Here is a 20,591-nt window from a genome sequence, read left to right as displayed (position 1 = left end):
ACCCGGCTCCCGCTTCCTCGGCGGCGCCGGCCGCGCGCCCGGCCGCCCCCGCCCACCGCGGCCCTCCCCGCCCGCGGTTTCGCGCTCTCACTGCCGGCCTCAGCCTTCCTCCCGAGCGCCGCGGCCCGGCCCGCCGCTCGCCCCGCCGCCGCGCGCCTCCTTCCCGTCCCGGGGCTGGCCCTCCTTTCTCCGACTGCGACACCGAGGCGCTGCCTTCGGCGACTCCAGCTTTCGCTGCGGCCGCCTTCCCGCTATTTCCTTAATATATTTTCTAAATTTCTCCTTTATTTTCGGAAGTGGTTGAGATGTCTCACTTCCACCTTAATTTCCATTTGCTATTTCCCTCTGGAAAAGATGCCCCCAGGAAATCCAAAACCTAGAAGGAACTACAGCAAATCCCATAAAACCTTTAACTCTAAATACGTCTTTTTCTTTTTAATTTTAACGCATTTATGTCGTCTAACCTGGCAAAAGAACTCTCTTCTCTTTTTATTTCCTCCTTTAAATACTGTTATTTTAAACTCTCCATCAAGTGCATTTTGATGAGAGGACAGAGAATGTGTCCGGCAGCACGCAGCAAATCAGAGGTTTTATCTTACGCCTCCTGGGATGGTAAAAAAGTGGAACGTGGACGAGTAAGCTTCTAGGGAAGAAAAGCAACACAATTCGCTGGAGACGAAGCCGGGCCAGGCGGGGGGAGGCGCAGCGGGGGCGTCGAGGGCCCTCGGGCTCCGGGCAGGGGAGCTAGTGTGGGAAAGAGAGAAGGTTTTAAATAGCGGGGGCCGGGAGGGCGGCGGGCCCGCGCATGACGGTACTTTATGAGAAAGGATGGCGCAGCGGATGAGATTACTTTGCTTTCTCATCCCCTAAGAAAAAACTAAAGTTGGAGGGAGGCGGAGAGAACAGCCATCCTTATTTCCTCCCCACGTTTCCGCAGAAGGACCGGGGCTGCGGCGGGCAGGGAGAGGGCGCAGGACGAGGTGGACCAATAGCAGTCAACAGGTCCAGGCCGCCGCAGGGCAGCGGGGCCGGGCCGCCGGGCCCCCTCCTCTCAGATCCCCTCCCCCCTTCCCCCTTCCCCGTCTCCTTCCCTCCCCTCCCCCGCAGCCCCGGCCCGGCAGGGGAGGCCGGCTCTGCACTCCCCGCCCCACCCGGTTTGACTGCGGCCATCTAGGCCTGGGCTCTCGGGGTGGGGGTTGGGGCGGGGGTTCCCTGTCGGAGAATCCTCCCCCGGGGCTGGCGGCGGGAGGGGGAGGGGATGGAAATCGGGGAATGGAGGATTAAGAAGGACTCGAGCTCGGCACGAGCGCGGCCCGCGCGAGGGATCCTGGGTAAAAAGTGGCCGCGCGGCACCGGGAGAGCGCGGAGAGGAGCCGGGGTCAGAGGTCAGGGCCCTGGAGCCCGGCGTGCAGATCCCCCCCACGTGAACGCAGCGAGCAGGAGGAACCTTTTTGTTTTCGACCGCGCCAGCATGCTCCCCTATTGACCGCGCTGCTTTTCCCGGGCCGCTGGAGCAGAGGAGCTCCATCCCGTATCTCCTAACCCCACCCCCCTTCCACCACCGACACACTATCCAACTCTACCCTTCCTCTCAACTCACTTCCCAGCCCCCCGTACCGGGCTTGCAATAACGCAGTAAATTTGCTTTAACAACAAGTGGGGGTGGTTGCATTTACTCCTCCCTCTCTTCTCTCCTCCCCCTTCTCTTGCTGCGGCTCTTGACACTACTACAAACCAGGACTATAAACATAAACATGTGTCACTGTAACTGGGCAGGTAATATACGGATTTGGGGGTGGGGTGGAGGGGGGCTTGGTCGCCGCTTGGGGGGCAGTAAAAAAATGTGTGTTTCACGTGCTCGTCGGCTTTGGGGGCTCCCCCCACACACCGATCCATTTATATAATGCCGACTGCACTCGGTCACTTACTCATTCAGCCACACAGACCCACAAAGGCAGACTTGCCGATAACCACCGTACCCAAAAGCAAATACATTTAAATACGACTCTCTCCTTTCCCAGCCACCGCTGCTGCCATTTCTTCTATCAGCAAACAGTAGCGTCAATTCTTGAATCCCCTTTCCTTTAGAAAAATTCTTTTCCACATAGCAATAGAGAACATTTTTCGACCTAAACAGTATGCCGCTCTTTTTTCCCATAGACAGTAACCTACATATTTTGTGCGCAGAAGTCATTTCAAAAAGCAAGTAAGGCTATTTAAGTGACTGAGTTTGAAATCTGTAAAGGTTCTTCCTTGGGCTTTCCCTTCCTGCATTTAGCAACTTCTGCTCTAAGTTGCTGCGACTGGAGCTGTGGAGATTAGCCACAGCAAGCCTTTATTATTATTATTTAGTCCATATTTACACTGCCGATCAACTTCTTTCTCTTTCTTAGTTCAGCAAGCCTAGCAACAACTGCTTACGGTAGAGTAAAGCGAATCCTCTCGCTTTCTGGCTTGAAACGGAGGGAGATTCAGAAAATGTTCAGATGGAGAAGTGGTTCCCTTTGTTCTTTCATTGTTTCTCTACGAACTGGTGGATACAAGGACAAACACTTACCTTCTCTTCTTTTTGCTCCCAAAACCAGACGTTCCCATCAGCCTTAAAATACACAATCCACCTTGAAAGTAACTACGAATGTCGGGAGAGTTTGTATTCCATTCTTTTTCGTTCTCTGCCCTCTTTTAGCGTAGGATTAAGTTGCCGAGCACGTTGCTGCAAGCTGTAGCCCCCCGCCTTAGTGAATCGGTCACGTTTAGGACCCTCTAAGTCCATCCTAATTCTGCCAGTAGAACTGAGGATATTGGAGCTCTAAACTTTCAAAAGGAAAGGGGCCCGCAAGTACCCAGAAAACTTACGTATCCCTTGAAATTTTTTACTAGTGTATTTTTGTACCACATCACCAAATAGAATTTGCCAAGAAATATTAGATATTTCTTCGAGGAAAGTGTGTGTGTGTGTGTGTGTGTGTGTGTGTGTGTTTAAGTTTCTTCTTAGCAATGTGCTGCTTAGACAGATGGAGTAACAAGGCAGGTTTGTATGGACATTTAACGGAACGAGTGGGTTTTCCATAACGTTTGTTATGCCATGTGTTTTTTCAAAACACTACTGGAACTGAGAAAGGAAGCAAAGAGAAATTTGAATTATAACGTTGCGGAATGACTTAAAGAGAGGCGCTTGCTTGAAATGAATTAGTGTAAAAATTGGCCTCAAAAGCAAAAAGTGAGATTTTTAAAGTTGAAAGACAATTTTAACTCTATGATTCCAAAATTTAGCAAGTGACTTTTCTGGTTAGTGTGTGATATGTGTCAGTATTTAGTGTCCAGCCTGGTGGGCATTACTGCCCAAACCCTGTTTAAATCTGATTATGATGTGATTTGTTGAAGTCATGAATACGAAATGATCCTTGTGTATCCATAAATGTGAACTTGGGGTTTTTTGATCTCCCGCTTTTTTGTGTGCGCCCAGTAGCTGCAGCAGTGGAAGACAGTGATTGGCTCCAGTGCTCCTAGAAGGATTTGGGCTGAAGCCAGGGGAACAGAACCAGAGGATTCCCTTTCCAGAGACCATCAGGCCCCACATGCCTTATCTTTCCCTTCTCCCCTCATGGGTGCTCAGAATTTCAGTATGGCTTCAGCAGCCCATAGGTAGGCCTCAGCACTGAGTGTCATCACTTCGGTTTCTACACGTTTGGCCCTGATGGGAAATAAACAAAAATTGGGGTAATCCAAATAAATTGTGGGTCTTGAGGTTTGTGTATTATTTGATACACCAACATTGAACACTACTTTCTCTGATTTTTTTTTTTCTACATTCAGGATCAATTGTGAGAGGCCCTGGTGTCTCATAGGAAAATATTGCAACAAAACAAGATAATTGGGGGAAAGGCAGTTGCAGTAGGAAAAGTGGCTTTTCTTTGATGGCATTTAATTGGAATTAAAAGATTCTTGAGCTGTAAACATTATTTATTCAGCACACATAAGCAGGCATTGTTTTATCACCATCATAATTATGGTGTCCTTTAAGCTGGCTGATAGCAGGAAAGATAAGGGAATGTGCCTGTAGATTCAGATCAGGTCCTGCTCCTTTCTTTTTTTCCCTGCCACCCTCACTCCCTTCTCTCTTTACTACCCTCCCCCCCCATTCCTTCCATGGTCACTAGGGTCCCCCACAGCCCTTGAGATGAGGAGAGCAGGAAGATTGTGGCCTAACCATTTCTTACATCGTGAAAGTGATTTGTACCACACTCTAATTTGACACAATCTGTAACCTTCTTGTCTCCCTTGTTTATAACTGCTTTTTAGCTTGCAATATGTGTTATCTGAAGAGTTGCCTATTGCTCACCTGTATAAAATCTTGTCCACTAGGGTTTGTTGCTTTACCTTTGTCTAATTTAGAAAGCACACTCTTAGGGCTTTTTCAGAACAAAGCCTCACAAAACCCCCTTTACCTCCAAGGATTTGCAAATTTATAAAGGCTGCATTGAATTCAAGATGGGTCAGGGGGCAAAAAAGGGTAGAAGGTCACTGCATTTTGATTATGGGTCAGTAGACAATATGGCATATACTCTGTGTCCCAAACTTCTGTTAAAAACAGGATTTTTAAATGCCTAAGAAGAGAAGGATGGGCCCTTTTGGAGACTTGCCCTGATTTGTTTGGATGAGACAAAAAAGAAAAATATTAAAGAAAATGTACTAAGTTATAATTTAAGTTGTTCCTTAATTTAGCCATTTCCTCCTCCTCCATTCTCATTTTCCCCTCCCCAAAAGCAGAGAACATGTGATATGACATAAATTTAGGTAAGGAACTGTTGACTCTCACACAAGATTTTATTGTCCTATATCCTCAATTAATTCAGCCATATAAGACTTTAAATTATTATTATTTTAGACTTTGTCATGTTGTAAGTATTATAGTTACTTTTGGCTAACAGTACAAGGGACTTCTTTTATTCTTCTAACCAGTATACTTACATTGTTGAGGCCTTTGTGATGTTCCTTAGTCTTTTCTGTCTGAATTCATTTTGAACAAAATGTGCCAGCAATCACTAAAACAAATGTATATGGTGAAGAGCTAGGTGATGGTGGTGGGATTGGGAGGGGGGGTGGTCCTCATTTAAATTATGTATGTATGGGTGAAGGCTGGGAAGGGAAAGGAGTATTTTAATGCTCTTCAGTACTTTAATTATATGACATTGTAGTGTAGAAATGCAAAAGTACTCTTAGGTTTTCCTTCAGGTTTTCAAAAGAACTTTCCCCATTAGTAAACTACTTCTGCAAATTGCTATTGCATTTCCCAGCTAACCATTTAAAAGACTGTAAATGCCGTGTGCATTACTTCGCTCCAGAGGAAAGAGGTCAGACTGAATTGCAATGGTATTTAAACATAAAATACAGTGAAAATAAATCAAAATAGAACATTTGAAGATAAATGTAGCACATCAACACAGGATAAGTAAAGACAAATATGTTCATATCTTCATAGCCCATCACTTTAAAAACTGAAAGTGCTGATTTTTTACAATAAATGCAGAAGTAAGTGGACATTTATGTATTTCTGTCTGTATTTGCCACAGAGGATCTTCCTCTAGCAAGCAGCTTTGTTTTCAAAGCTAAAATACTTTTTATGAAAGTGTGTAGGTTATGCATTCCTCACTGACTAAATAATCGCATTTAATTAACAAACTCAATGCATATCATATATATGCCTGAATTCTCAGTTAAGTAATCCCCTGGACCCTCAGAGATGGATATACACATAAATGTTAATTTGGGCGTATCCACCCACATATGTATATGTGTTTGAGAAACATAGAAGTTGATATATCTTTTCTTAAAAAAGAATTTGAATACAGTCCATCATCTGAATTGGGTTCATCTTTGATTGTAGAGGCGGCTGACATGGTCAACATATTTATCAAAGAAACCCCCTGGCTTTTGAAGAATAGTACTTTATACATCTGGATCTGCACATCCAGGCAAAGTAAGTAAATTATTGCATAACTTTAAGCATAATTGATAACAGACACCTTTAATTTTTCATCCCCATTCTTTTGGCCAGCTTTCACATTAATAATCTAAGCCATAAATGTTGGTAGCTATTGATCGAAATCCCCTGTGTGCATGCAAATCCATCTTAAAGTCCCCTGCCTTTCATGTGTGAGCGCTCAGGGGCCTCTGCTAGATCTTTTTATCGGGATCGACCCCCAATGTGCCTGGAGAAGACCCCGGATATACAACGTGTCCTGATGGCCACAAGAAAGCTGTCTGTCACATTCTGTGTGTGTGTGTGTGTGTGTGTGTGTGTGTGCGCGTGCTCACGCCTTCACACACTCACACACACACACACACACCCCGATGGGGAAGTTAAAGGAACAAAAGAATGTATTAGACAAGAAGAAAGATGTGTAATAGGAGTATTAAAAATGTATAAGTGTGAAGGTACCTGAGTGCACATACAAAGATATTCACATAAATTGTATACATAGACCCAGTTCCCAAATCTTTTGGCCTTTATTTTTCTCCATTTGACCCAACAGATTGTAACTTTAGTTTAAAAAATACTATTCTGTTAGTTTTAAAAACCACCCATATTGCCAGTATTTTAAAGGTGGAAGGGGAGGAAGGAGAGGAAAAGGTGATTTTGAAATGGTTACTAAGTCATGTTGCCTTGTGCAGGAGGAATAGGAGTGTGAGTGTGTGTGTGTGTGTGTGTGTGTGTGTGTGTAAATCTAAATAGGAATCGAGAACAACTAGAACTACCTGGCCAAAAAAAAAAAAAAAAAAAAAGAATGTTCTAGCCAACCTTTTGTAATGTCTTCTCAGAGGCTTTTTTTGAGTTTACTATTTCTTGGCTGTTTGACTCTTTGGTGGAAATCTTAAAGCTGGGGGAGGGGAATTGGACGGAGTGGGGTGGGAGGGAGAGGGCTGGCAGTATATAAGTGCATCAGGAGGAATTTTAAAACGACCTTATTGTCGCTGGCAGTAGATTCTGGTCATTATACTTTAAAAAAAACACCAGCATCTGCTTTTCCTGGAAACTTTGCTTTCTGCTTAAACCTTTAGCATTTTGCCTCCTGCGAAAGTGAAAGAGAAAAACGCGGTGTGATAGATCCAGATGCAAAAGAAAGCCAACTCGGTGGATGGTATTAGCTGTGACGAGGCATTGTTCATTGCTGCCTCTCGGTTACGTTTAAAGCCTGAAATATCACGAGATCCATTCAATGATCCTTCTCTCATTCAAGGGACAAAAATGTAATTTGCTGTAGCTCTGATTTCTTGGATGGAAATGCTAGCCTTAGATTTCAAAGGCAAGAACTAGACATCGCGGTTTGTACACACATTGATTAAGTTGAAGAGCGGCGATTACATCTGTGCTGAGTGCAACAGTAGTCCAGGGCTGACTTTTCAAATCCCAACCTCTGAGTTACAGACTCTCTTAAATAGGCTTCCTTAATTTCCGGATGCACTTCTTGAAATTCCCAATTCTCTTCAAAATTCCTGGGAAATTACAAGGAAGATGAGGGTGGGGGTGGGGAACTATGGCCGAGATTTCATTTCATGCAAACTACCTTTTTGTATGTCTGATTCCTCGGTTTTTAATCTCTCTCTCTCTCTCTCTCTCTTTGAGCCATACCTGCTTGTGCTAGCCAGACCAGAGCAGGGGAAGCTGGAACTTTTGAATGTGAAGGAAGAAATTATTGTACATTTTTTTTCTTGCAGGCTCAGAAATATCCGTTTATTCTTTTAACCACACGGATGTGTCTATTTTTGGAAGAACAAGGAAACATATAAATGCCTGAGTTGCATTTATGCTGTAGTTCCAAACACCGAACAGTTAAGAAGATTTTGCTGAATTTTGCAAAGCAGCCAACAAACCGCCTTGGGATCGTGGTAATGCGACTGGGAAGACCTTTGCTCTCATTTGGCAGTATTTTGGATATCCTTGAAAATGACACCAAGATATACTTTAATTTGACTAAGAAGAGGTTAAACAATATTGATATTCATCCAAAGTGATTTTTTTTTAAGCAGATGCTTGGCTTTCATGGGAAAAAAAATGGGAGTTGTGGAAGATTCATTTAAACTACCAACCAAGAGCATCACAGACCACTGAAATAGTCTGCATCGTACATCAGCACTTTCTTTTCATCGTTATTACCTAAAACCTATGGAAGCACCTTGGGCGTTTTACATTTTCTTTTCTTTGCTACAGAAGCAATCTGCTCCATGGAATTCTGACCTGTCGTGAACAGGACCCTGGCTAAGGCTGTGCTGGGGACTCTAGGACCATCCCGCCTCCAATCCAGCCTGGTTAATTGTGAAAAGTGTACACATTTCTGGCTTATCTATGCTTTGTTATGGGTCTGACGTGAAACTACCTCCTCCCCACCCCACCCCCCAGCAGAGAACCAAAATCCAGTTGAATTGTTACAGTGTTTCGGAGCTGGAGCCTTGAACTGCTTCCTTGGTCAAATAACTTTGTTTCTGGTTGTAAAAAGGCATTTTGTGTGTGTGGGGGGGAAACAAGGAATATCGAGAGAAATTCAAAACGTAAGTCTGTACTGGGGTGGTTCACCGCGCGGATTTAACTTTGGAGCTCCCAGCCGGGCTCCTTTCCCCACTGCCATAAGGGAAATACCAGGCTATTCTGCACGTTTTCACTTAAGCTCCATTTTCCAAAGGACAAGGGGGTGGGGTATATGTATTTAGGCTTGATAATGTTTTAAAAATGCTTTTCTTTGAAATGATAATAGCTATAGCAGTAAAATGCAAATAAAGCAAAAATAGGCAATATTCCTTTAAAGGCGAATATACAGGGCTTTTTTTTTTTTTTTTTTTTAAAGCGTACACACACTGCTTCTGATGAAGTCTGTGAGTCAGCCTGTTTCTGAGCTCCGATAGTTTAATGGAAAGATTTATATACCGACTGTATTATTTACTTTGGGAGGGGAGGTGGCAGTATAAGGGTATGCTAATTAGTGGGAGATTTTGGGGGGAAGGGGTGGAATATCAATTTTTATTGCATCACCTGTCAGGAGTGTCCAATCAGCGCTGGCTTTAGGGGAATTAATTGATGAAGGTGTCTCCGGACGAGCTCACTTCACTCTGTCATTTTATTTGTAGCTAAAGCAGCGGCGGGAATAGCAGCTGCATTTCTTTTCTCTTTCTCCCTTCACATTCCATTATCATAGTGCTCCAATGGAGAAGGAAGGAATAGAGGGGCCCAGGTACTGATCTGCATCGGGGACTTAGACCAACACACTGGCAGATCAGAAACCGGATGGTTTTTTCCCTCTTTTTTAAAAAAACGAAAACCAAAAAAAAAGCAAGAATCAAGTCAGTGTAATTTCATAGTTTTTTTTTCCCCCCCCAATAATTTCGCCTAGAGTTTGGCACTCCCTTCGCCGGGAATAACAGTCTTTGTTATTTTATTAGCAGGATGCCTTGAGACACACGCAGCATCTGGTGGAGGATTAACATACATACATGTGTATGTATGCGTCACGTATATATTTACTGCAAATGGTGGGGATCGTTTAGTGCCCGAGATGGGAGACCTGAAGTCAGGTTTTGAAGAGGTGGATGGCGTGAGGCTCGGCTACCTCATCATTAAAGGAAAGCAAATGTTTGCCCTCTCCCAAGTCTTCACGGATCTGCTGAAAAACATCCCGAGGACGACCGTGCACAAGCGCATGGATCATCTGAAAGTGAAAAAGCACCACTGCGATCTGGAGGAGTTGCGGAAACTCAAGGCAATCAACAGCATCGCCTTCCACGCCGCCAAATGCACTCTCATCTCCCGGGAAGACGTGGAAGCGCTCTACACCTCCTGCAAAACCGAGCGCGTCCTCAAGACCAAGCGCAGGAGGGTCGGCCGGGCCCTGGCCACAAAGGCGCCGCCGCCAGAGCGCGCCGCCGCCGCCGCCGCCAGCCCCCGCCCGGGTTTTTGGAAGGACAAGCACCAACTTTGGCGGGGCCTGAGCGGAGCCGCGCGGCCCCTGCCAATCAGCGCGCAGTCCCCGCGCCCGGGCGCCGCCGTCGTGCGCCCAGCCGCCCATCTACCTCAGATTTTTAGCAAATACCCGGGCTCGCACTACCCGGAAATCGTGCGCTCGCCTTGCAAACCCCCTCTAAACTATGAAACTGCCCCGCTCCAGGGAAACTACGTCGCTTTCCACTCGGACCCTGCTTATTTTCGGAGCCTGCTGTGCAGCAAGCACCCGGCTGCTGCCGCGGCCGCCGCCGCCGCCGCCGCAGCCGCCGCGGCCGCCGCCGCCGCCGCCGCCGCCGCCTACTACCAGGCGTCGGCGGCCGGGCCCCAACCCAAGGCGGCGGCGAGCGCCGGAGGCCCCGTGAGCCTGACCTACCGGTGCAAGCGCAAGCGCGGGGGCGCCAAGGACTGCTTGCTGGAACCCCACGCCGGCGCCCGCCGCCTGCTTCTGCTGCCCAGGTCCTACAAAGCCAAGGCGGCGGCCGCGGCGGCGGCGGCGGCGGCGGCGGCCGCCGGGGCCACTTGCCTGGAGAGGTTTCATCTGGTTAACAGCTTCTGCCCGCCTCCCCACCACCACCATCACCACCACCACCATCACCACCACCACCATCACCACCACCACCACAGGGCCCAGCAGCCGCAGCCGAATCACCACCCCCCTCATCACCACCGGCCGCAGCCCCATCTGGGCAGCTTTCCCGAGAGTTGCAGCAGCGACTCCGAGTCCAGCTCCTACTCGGACCATGCAGCCAACGACTCAGATTTTGGCTCCAGTTTGTCTAGCTCCAGCAACTCTGTGTCCTCGGAGGAAGAGGAGGAGGAGGGAGAGGAGGAGGAGGAGGAGGAGGAGGAAGAGGAGGAGGACGAGGAGGAGGGGGGCAGTGGGGCCTCGGATTCCAGTGAAGTCAGCTCGGAGGAGGAGGACTCGTCCACGGAGTCGGACTCCAGCTCCGGCTCCAGCCAAGTGTCAGTGCAGAGCATCCGTTTCAGGCGCACCAGCTTCTGCAAGCCTCCCAGCGTGCAGGCGCAGGCCAACTTCTTGTACCATCTGGCCTCCGCCGCCGCTGCAACCAAACCCGCTGCTTTCGAGGATGCCGGCAGACTTCCCGACCTCAAGAGTAGTGTCAAAGCGGAGTCGCCCGAGGAGTGGAATCTGCAAAGCTGGGCCCCCAAAGCGTCTCCGGTGTACTGCCCGGCCAGCCTGGGGAGTTGTTTCGCAGAGATAAGGAACGATAGGGTATCTGAGATTACATTCCCACACTCTGAAATTTCCAGTACTGTAAAGAGAACTGAGCTGACAATTAACTGCCTGGCGGAGGGGGCCTCTTCACCTAGCCCAAAGACAAACAATGCATTTCCACAACAAAGAATACTCCGAGAGGCTAGGAAATGCCTACAAGCAACTCCTACTACATACTGTGCAGATAACAACACAATTGCTGCTAGGTTCTTAAGTAATGATTCTTCAGGAGTGGCAGCAAATTCAGAAAAAGATTCCAAAATCCCTCATTGCACTGAATTTGCTACGGATTTGCCCTCTTCGCCAACTGATCCCGAGGTGGATGCAGCAGCAGCAGCAACTAAAGCCGAGAATCCCTGCACTGACACAGGCGACAAGACATTGCCATTTCTGCACAATATTAAAATCAAAGTAGAAGACAGTAGTGCTAATGAAGAATATGAACCTGACCTTATTACAAATAAGCTAAAGTGCGAGTGCAATGATACAAAGGGTGAGTTTTACAGTGTGACTGAAAGTAAAGAGGAGGACGCCTTGTTAACCACAGCCAAGGAAGGTTTTGCATGCCCTGAAAAAGAAACTCCTTCCTTAAATCCACTGGCTCAGAGTCAGGGCCTTTCATGCACTTTAGGTTCTCCAAAACCTGAGGATGGGGAATATAAATTTGGTGCCAGGGTGAGAAAAAATTACCGGACACTAGTACTGGGAAAGCGACCTGTACTTCAGACACCTCCAGTCAAACCAAATCTGAAATCAGCTAGAAGTCCTCGTCCTACAGGTAAAACTGAGACACATGAAGGAACACTGGATGATTTTACAGTTATAAACAGACGCAAAAAGGTAGCCAGCAATGTAGCATCAGCAGTGAAAAGGCCATTTAATTTCATGGCAAATTTTCCTTGTCCACCATCACTCATTATTGGGAAGGATGGGGATTTGTGGCCAGCATATTCCTTAAACACCACTAAGGATTCCCAACCTCCTCACAAGGCCCATCCTATATGGAAATGGCAGCTGGGCGGTTCTGCAATACCTCTTCCACCTAGTCACAAATTCAGGAAATTTAATTCATAAAAGCGTTTTGGAAGATATTTTCTTGAACCATATTCCCTTCCTTTTGTTGTAAACTGCACAGGATGCTTTGTACAAGTCCATTAATGTGTTACACCCCTTTTGGAGTCCTGGTTTATCGCATTTTGAAGACAGAAATCGGATTACTTTTTTTTCCATTGCGGGTTTTTTTTTTTTTTTTTTGGAGTAGGGTGGGGGCGGGGTGGGAGAAGGGTTGGTTTACATTCCACAGACTATACTTCAGGCTAAAGACTCAAGTAAAACTCAGTTATTACGGTAGAGCTGGAACACTTTACTGTTTCAATGCTAATAATGCACCTGGTACCTCAATTCAACTGCTACAAATAAATGTCAAAAGGTTGAATAATAAATATTACAATGAGCCATTAAGTTTATGCACTAGATTTCAGACCTGAAAGTGTAACTGTTAATTCAGTGAAAGTTTGTTAGGTTACATGGTTACACAGTGAGGTAGCAAGAAAGCCCAAAGTGTTCTCTACTGGAGGTCTTGTTTGTGGGGTATCTTTTTCTCCCCTCATTTCCTCTCCAAGAGTCGTTGCACTTATTATTATTATTTTTTTGAGTGGAAATATTGGGGAGTCCTGATTGAATGCTGGTAAAAGCTGCCTCTTATATACTGAGTAAAGTAAATATAATATTGTCTTTTCTTTTTTCTTTCTTTTTTTTTTTTTGTAAAGGGTGTGATTTTACTTTTACGGGCACTCCTTGCGATTGGAAAAGTCCTTTTTTGTGTTCTCACCCAAAATTTTAAATTAGGTGACTCTTACTACTGTCCTGCTTACCTTGTGGTCTGAACATGACTCCTCAAACTTGCAAAACAATGAAAATATTTCTCTTAATAGCGGAATATGTTATGGTCTGACTCTTTATAGTGACAAAGCAGTAAAAGCGACCGAGAAAAGTAAAATGGGTCAGAAGTATAAGAATACCCCAAATGAAAAATAACAGTTAGTTCAGGGCTTTTTGGTACCAGAACTCAGGCACTTGGATTTTATTACCTTTTACTTTCTCTGCATCTCTCTAAACTTCTATTTTCAGACCATCCTGTGTATAGAGCAGGAGAGTTTCTACTGCAAGTGACAATCAGAGGTGATTATCTATATTTGCACTTAAAATCAAAGTAGTTCAACATGCAAATGGTTAGGGTCTAGCCCTTGGTAAGGGCCATGCTGGTGTACTATGTTGTGATGATGAAAGCAGTAAATCAAAATTATGGAAATTTGCACTGTTGAAAAGCATGCTTTAGCTTTATTTTCAATTAAAAACACTGTTTAAAATTCCTGGTTCCATACATTTCTACTTATTCCAGATTGGAGAACAGTTAACAGGAATGAATGGTTTTGTTGACATTTTCACTTGTAATGTTTTTGCCTGAAAGAAATGCATTTATTGGGTGTAATGTTTTGTTGTAACACCATGTGATGAGGCCAGTCAGGTTCTGTGCAAAACACTGGTGGATTTCTTCCTAAATAACAACAAAACTTTACACACTTGTTACAAATCAAGTGCAAAAAGTTTCAGGTTTAAGAAAGTGAAGCAGAGATCACTTGCTATTTTGATGAAAGTTAAACCTAATAATTTTGGGTCCACCTCCCCTAGTCTGACAAATTATATATCTCAGATCTTTGCCATCTTAAACCTAAGAAGTTGCATATATAGATCATAAATCAGAAAACAAAACAAAACATCAATGAAATGTTTACTGTGTGAATTTAAGTCACTAGTTCTCATGGAAATTCAGTTTTTTTTTCTTAACCTTTTAATTCCTATTCCCTTTGAAATTTTCCTTTTGTCTATAAATGTTTCAGATAGATCTGGATGGTCTCAGCCCTAATTGCTGTATATGCTCTGTGGTTTTACTCTTACAGAGTCTGAGAGTACCTGCATCCAAATACATTTGGATGGAGTAAACAGATGCTTTGAACTGCCTCCCTTCCTTTCCTTCTTGAATGTTGCCAGATGTAGGTTCAATGGATTTTTTTTTTATTGGGATGATAGATATGGTCAAAGCAAAAATTGGGGGATGTTACCCTTGAATTCATGTTTGTGTAATTTCAAAGACCAGTACAAGTTACAGTTAAAGCTCCAGAAAGCTGAACCATTGGCTTCTCAGTCAGTTCTTTCCTCTTTGGAAGGCAATACAAAATTTGGGTGCAGTGAGTTGTCCTGTAAAATCAATCTGTAAAAAAGTGTGACATACACACACTGGAAGTCTGTAATTTCTACTCTTTAATTACTGCTAAGTCAAGAAAGTTCAAAGTATGACTACTACATTTAGACTAGTACTTTTCTTGTTGGCTATGGAATCATTGTGCCTAAATTATAAATTGAGAATATATTTGAAGCTTACAGATCTTGGGTGTGGGAGGACTGCGAGATGGAATAAGCACAATTTAAAACAAATATACCCTATGGAATTTCTGACATAAAATATTGGCCTCCAGCTTTGACACTTGGTCTCCAGCCCTCAGAGAATCAATAGTTTCAGTTTATAGCAACTGGAGAATGAGCAGCATGGAGGCCGAGGCATTCCAGAGTGATACCATCAAAAGGAAAGAAATGAAATAGTCAACACAAATTTCACCCCACAGTATTACCACAAGCCAGCCAACCAGAGCAAAACCTGAGTTGGGGCTTCTGTTAGGAAAGTGTACCAAATGGTATACAGTAACTTGTAAATTCAAGGTATTCTTTCAATTTCTGGGAGCCCCTTAGCTGTTTTCCCATTCTGCTGTATTCTTAGTACAGTTTACTTCATTTTGGTTGGTTTATGATTAATGACAGTATCTAGATTTTCTAAGATGCTATAAATGTCCCATTTGTTCAAAAAGTTAAGCCTTATTGAGAGAAAAACAAAAGTTACCTCCATTGATAGATTGCATTTTTACATTTAAATGTTTTCAGGTGAGAGAATTTTTTTTAAAAAGGCACTATATGGTTCCAGGGTCACCGATTCCTGTGTCTAAAGCTCAACACTTATAGGTGTAAGAAAAATGCAGGAAAGGGCTCTTTTTCTGACTTTTTTGTGGAAACAAGTTATTTTTGGTCTCCTGTAAAAGTAGTTTCCTGATAAGACTGTGAAATGAAAATTTAATTATTTTTTTAAGAGATGTGTGTACTCTGTCTTCCACAGTCAGGTTATCTGCCTTTTTTAGCAAATGCAGCGTGCTCTTTCTCAACTATTTACTTTTTAAAGTGGGTATTCTTTTGTACTGGCTTACTTGATTACCGTGGAGTATACTCAATAATGGTTGTTTATTTTAAAAATCAACAACAAGGAGCCACCACTAAACAGCAATAACATAAACTAGATGGGCTGGTGTTTGGACTTTTATCTTATCCATGTCTGGGTGACTTTCAATGGTCTAGAAATTCCTCAAAGTTCCAGTCACTAGAATTGGAAGTTTCTGCTGATATGAGAATGCTAGTTTTGTGTGCATGCAGGGAGAGATGTAGACTAATTCCTCAAAAGCATTTTTTTTTCTTTCAAAGGAAACAAAAATCCTCTATGGTAAAACAAAAACAAAAACACAACCATTAAAAAAATAATAAAGTATTAGCATCTACAAAAGACAGAAAATGTGGTGAGTTTTGCTTCACCTTGAAAATACTTCCTGCTGAAAAGAATGTGAAAAAGGGAGCTCCTAGAGCCAAACTGGCGTGGCGGGGGGAGCAGGGATTTAAAGGCTCCCCCATCAACTAACCTCAGGAAACTGGCAAGGAGGAGCAGGGCTTCCACCTTAGGGAGTCCTCCGGGTCACCCGGGCCTTCGCCACGATTTTCCCCTTCCCTGTAAGGAAGCGCTATTTTTAACGCTAGCTTTGGTTTTGGTTTGCTCCCGAGGCCAGAGGGCATTTTGCAAACTAGCCTGGGGGGTGGGGACATAGGGCAGATCTAGGAGGTGGGGGAGGGCTGCATCTTACCTGTTTGGCCCTCTTTTGCTGGAAAAAAAAGGAGGGGGGGCCAGCTATCATTCTTTGCCCATGCCCTAGGCCCCCTCTCCTCTCTCGCTCCTTTTCAAACTGTGGCGGCCTCACAAGCTCCTACTTTAAAAGGCCTGAGATGTTTTGCATGAAGCCCTCACAATAGGGGTTGAGGGAATTGACAGTTTCAAAAACAAGGCGTTCAGTCCTTTCCAGCTGCCGGGCCCGCTCTCTCGCACCAACTCCTCGTCCCTCTCTGCTGGGGGCGTCCTCGGGAGCGGGCCGCCTCCCCCGCCCCGCCAGCCCGCGTTCCGGCCGCCCCACCCCGCCCCCAGGCTGTGTTTGTAAACAGGGGTCAGTGTCCAGGGGCTGCTGGCGCGGGGTTGGGGACTGGCAGGCTTTGGGGGGGGAAGGCAGGGGACAGCCGAGCAGGCTGAAGGCCGGCCCGGGAGCCGAGGGGGCGTCAGGGTCCCTTTCTCCCCCGCCTGCTCCGGCCACCGCGCTGACCCAGGGCAGCTCCCGGCTCTCTGGCCTGGGCCACTGCCACCACCAGAAAGATGTGCAAATGCCGCCATTTTGCACGGTGGCAAACAAATTTCTTTGTGACTTTTTTTCCCGCCCAGCTCTTGCTCTCCTCGGAATGAACCAACCCGCTCTCCGGGCGGAAAGGCCCGTACCCCCGTGCGCACGGCCCCCAGCGCCTTTCGTGCGGCCTCACTGCCCGGCGACCTCGTGGCCGGGCCTACCCGGAGCAGGGCAGGGGCGCCGGGGCGCGCGGCTGGCCTGGCCTTCTCCCCGGGGCCGGCCCTCGGGGGCTGGACCGCCTTCCGTCCCTTGGCGCTCCTTTTGTGTGGCCCGGAGTCATCTCCCACCCCCGCGCACGCACACGCCGCCTGGCCATTTCTCACCTTCTCGCCCAGGCCTGAGCTCTCTTCCCCAGGCAAATGGGGCCCAGCTTTTCGCCTTGGGCGGAGGGCTGGCCAATGCCTCCAACTGCGTTTGCGGAACGCAAGTGGCAAAGGGATGGGGCTTCACTCTGGGGCTGCCGGCGGGGCTGCGAACGCCCCCTGGGAAGTGGCCCAAGAGCCCAGACCGGGAGTCGGGGGAGGGCGCGGGCGCGCCGGCGAGGCCCGGCGGAACCCCCCAAGTCGGGGAAACGCGATGCGGCCAGGCCTACTTCCTTTGGCGCCGTGGTTCCTGTCCCTTGGAACCGCTCAGTGCATCTGAAAGTGGAATGATGACCTGGAAACGGGAAACGTGAGACAGTGACCTGGAAAGCCAGCCTGGGTTGGGGAGGTTGGAGCGCAGCAATGCAAACAAAGCTGCTTCGAGAGGAAGAGGGGAAACAGAGGTGCACCGCAGACAGGTCACAGGAAAGTGCAACAAGCTTGTTTTCCCGGGTGTTTAAGATGCAGTCCCAGTTGTAAAGTGTGTGAAATTACGCACTGGTCTCTAAAGAGTGCCTAATTTATAGTAAATAGCAAGGTCTTTGTAAATGGCTTTATTATGTTGTTTCTTGTTAATTGTTGAGAAAATCCCCATTGTTGAGTGTGAAAGGCTTTATGAGCTAACCTGGTCCTGGCGCAATCAGAGGGCAGTAAATGGCCGCTCGGCCTCCGAGGCCCAGGGCGGAAGCTGACTCCGGCCGGGAGCGCCACGGCGACCCCTGGAGACGCTGCGGGACCTGGGAAGAAAGTGGCGAGGGGGTCCGGGCTTTCGTGGATGAGAAGGCGTGTTTTGAACTCGCGAGCCCACGAGAGCAGCTTGCTGAGTGCTGCGAGGAGAACCGGGCGGGCCAGGGCGACCCAGGCGGCGAGGCCGCGGACGGGCGCAGGAGACCCGGCGCCCCTCTCCGGTCACAGCCTGGACCGCAGGCCGCCGGCCCCAGACGCGGGCTCGAGCCGCGCTGCGTGGGGGGGGGGGTGGGGGAGTGGAACTGGTTCTTGGGCTTTGTTTTCAGTTCTCCGGCCGCGTGGAGCGCGGGATCGGGCCGGTTCGGCCACGCCTGCCGAACGCCCAAAAATGCAGGGCCGGGGAGTGGAGAGGCTACAGGCAGAGAGGTCCCTGAAGGAGGGCTCCAGACCCCTGCCTGCGCCTGCTCGTCTTTTGTTTAAAGCTTTCTTTCTCCTTTTCTCTCTCCCTCTTTCTCCCTTTCTCTGTCACGCGCGATCTCTCTCTCTCTCTCCCCTTTTCTCCCTCTCCGTCTCCTTTAGGAACCTGAAATGGACACAGAAGACAAGAGAAATAAGAGGAACCGTTTTTGGTTTTGTGTGTGTGTGTTTTTAAACAAGGGAAAGGATTTCTTCTTTATTCTGAGATAAGATATTCCCATCTCCTTTTCCCATCTCCTCCAGTTCTCTTTCCAGCCAGTTGGGACCCGGGAAGGGTATGGGCTACCCTATAAGGCGCTGGGTTCATTTGATTAACTTGGAGGGGAAGACCCCGCCGGGCCCTGCAGGCCTGGAGTGGGCGGGCGGAGAGCGCCTCCCTGGGCTCGGCCCCGCGGCCTTTCCAGGACTTAAGACCCGGTGGGTCGGGGGAAAAGCAGCAGCAGCCTCTCCGCAGCCTCTGAGCTCTGACCGTGCAGCTCGAGGGAAGGGAATTTCTTCGAGAGAGCCGGCACTGGGGGTTGGAAAACCCTGGGTTAGGTGGACGTAAGGGCTTGGACATTAGCGAATGCAAATCACAAGGAAATGTTAATTCCAGTCAGAAAAACCTATATTCAGCTATCTTCCTTCCCTTCTAAGATGGCCCTCTGCTTGCGCACTCTCGCTCTCTCACCAAATTAGCTATCACGCGAAATCCCCTTGGGTTTAAAGCACTTGTTTCGAGGATTCGCGTACAACCCATATTAACTATGCACTTTCTGCTATTCCTCTTGTGACTGTCCCTGCCTCTTCCTTCTTTGCGGAGAGTATGATGAATTTTATTTTAGCCCAATCGATGCGTGCAAATACTGGGATAACACAGCCCGTACTCCTGCGATGGCGGCTGTTTTCAAAATTGAGTTTAGGGATCAATATTAAGTCGAAATGCTCCAAATTGCACGAATTCACCAAATTCAAGCCTTGGGCTCCCAAGCCCCTTTCCTGATTAACGCACTCGTGGGCAGTTAACTGCGGTTCCACCGTTCCTGCTTCTCAAAACAGTTTGTTTTCATCATGTGTCTTTGGCTTTCCCTAAAGATCACTCCAGTTTGTTTAGAAAAACAGGATCCCAAAACGTGTGGAGTTAAACCTCCGTCAATGGCTTCCATGGGGGAACTGCTGACTGCCATTCCTTTTCTTTCTCTACCTAGAACCTAACAGCAGCACCTAAGATTGCCAGAGTGGGTGCTCACAAAACATTTGCCAGGTTGAATAAATGTTTCACTGGTCAGGAAGCAGCCCTGTCCTGGGCCACTACTTGACTCCCACGACTTCTTTCCCCAGAGCCGAGCTATTGGGGCTGTAGCACAGCAAGCTCCCTATTCTTTGGTGGCTGCAGCCAAGGCTTCAGGACAGACTGGTGCCTAACTGGGGGAAGGGCACTGGTTGTCCCCTTGCAGGGGACGTTAAGGCCAGAGAGGTGGAGGGAGAGAGGTTTCAAAAGGGAATTAGGAGAGCCTGCTGCCTGCAGATGTGTGTGTGTGTGTGTGTGTGTGTGTGTGTGTGTGTGTGTGTGTGTGTCCATGTAGTCTGAAAAGAACAGCTACAAGGGAAACAGGCCAAGTACCTGAGATGCTAGGGTATTCCCGATTCCTTAGCTCCAGCTACCTGGATCTTCCTTCAGTTGAGAGGACTGGAGCAAGACAGGAAGAGGTGGAAAGAAAGTGGCAGGCAGCCTAGAGGCTCTCCAGTAAGATCCAGTTATTCATCGAATCAGTGCCATCAGTATGTTTGTGTTTGACCCTCTTGGATGGAAGAGGCTTAGCAGTCAATACACTTAGACCCTAAAATGTCACCAGTCTAGTGCAGAACAACTGCTCATGGGTCTGCAAGGCCCTCCACAGCCAGGATGCTCAGAAGGAAGGGAGGGAAACAGAGGGGAAACCATCTGAGTGGCTGCCTGCCCTCTTCCCCAAGCCATCAGCACAAACAGACAAACAAACTCAATTTTCCTGGAGTCTGGGCTGTTGGGCAAGCACATGTGGGGCATGGAAGGGTTGGAATATAATTCCCATTGTTAGTGCTTGCCCTCTTTAAGATCAGTTTAAGTTAGCTCCGGGAACAACACAATACTTACGATAAGTGATGAGCAGTAGCAAGGAAAAGCAGTAGGGAAGAGAGAGACTGCACCAAGCTTAGGCAGAAGCCCTCCCTCCTTCCTGTGAAAGTTAGACATGATGCAAATATGTAAGAGATCT

The 20,591-nt window shown here is 47.1% G+C and overlaps 1 protein-coding gene and 1 long non-coding RNA gene across 9 annotated transcripts in view; both read left to right on the top strand.

Moving 5' to 3' along the window:
- The window catches only part of LOC309655063, a 107,023-nt gene that overhangs the window by 18,114 nt on the left and 68,318 nt on the right, over positions 1-20,591 (top strand). The window lies entirely within an intron of this gene.
- SKIDA1 (SKI/DACH domain containing 1) lies at positions 1,071-13,603 on the top strand. 8 transcript variants are annotated; one of them, XM_082449678.1, is made up of 2 exons: positions 1,071-1,776; positions 7,720-13,603. In XM_082449678.1, the coding sequence occupies exon 2, from the start codon at positions 9,549-9,551 to the stop codon at positions 12,303-12,305; it is 2,757 nt and encodes a 918-aa protein (XP_082305804.1). In that variant the 5' UTR covers positions 1,071-1,776; positions 7,720-9,548; the 3' UTR covers positions 12,306-13,603. The 8 variants fall into 8 exon arrangements, with proteins under 8 accessions (XP_082305804.1, XP_082305803.1, XP_082305802.1 ...); XM_082449677.1 differs by having other exon boundaries at positions 5,888-13,603; XM_082449676.1 differs by having other exon boundaries at positions 3,467-13,603.

Source organism: Balaenoptera physalus (genome assembly GCF_965194825.1).
Source record: "Balaenoptera physalus genome assembly, chromosome: 2".
Taxonomy (NCBI): Eukaryota; Metazoa; Chordata; class Mammalia; order Artiodactyla; family Balaenopteridae; genus Balaenoptera; species Balaenoptera physalus.
Note: the sequence above shows the minus strand (reverse complement) of the source record. Positions and strands in the feature narration are given on the sequence as shown.

Coding starts and splice junctions, on each gene's coding strand:
- SKIDA1 (XM_082449678.1), top strand. CDS start 9,549: ATGGGAGACCTGAAGTCAGGTTTTGAAGAGGTGGATGGCGTGAGGCTC.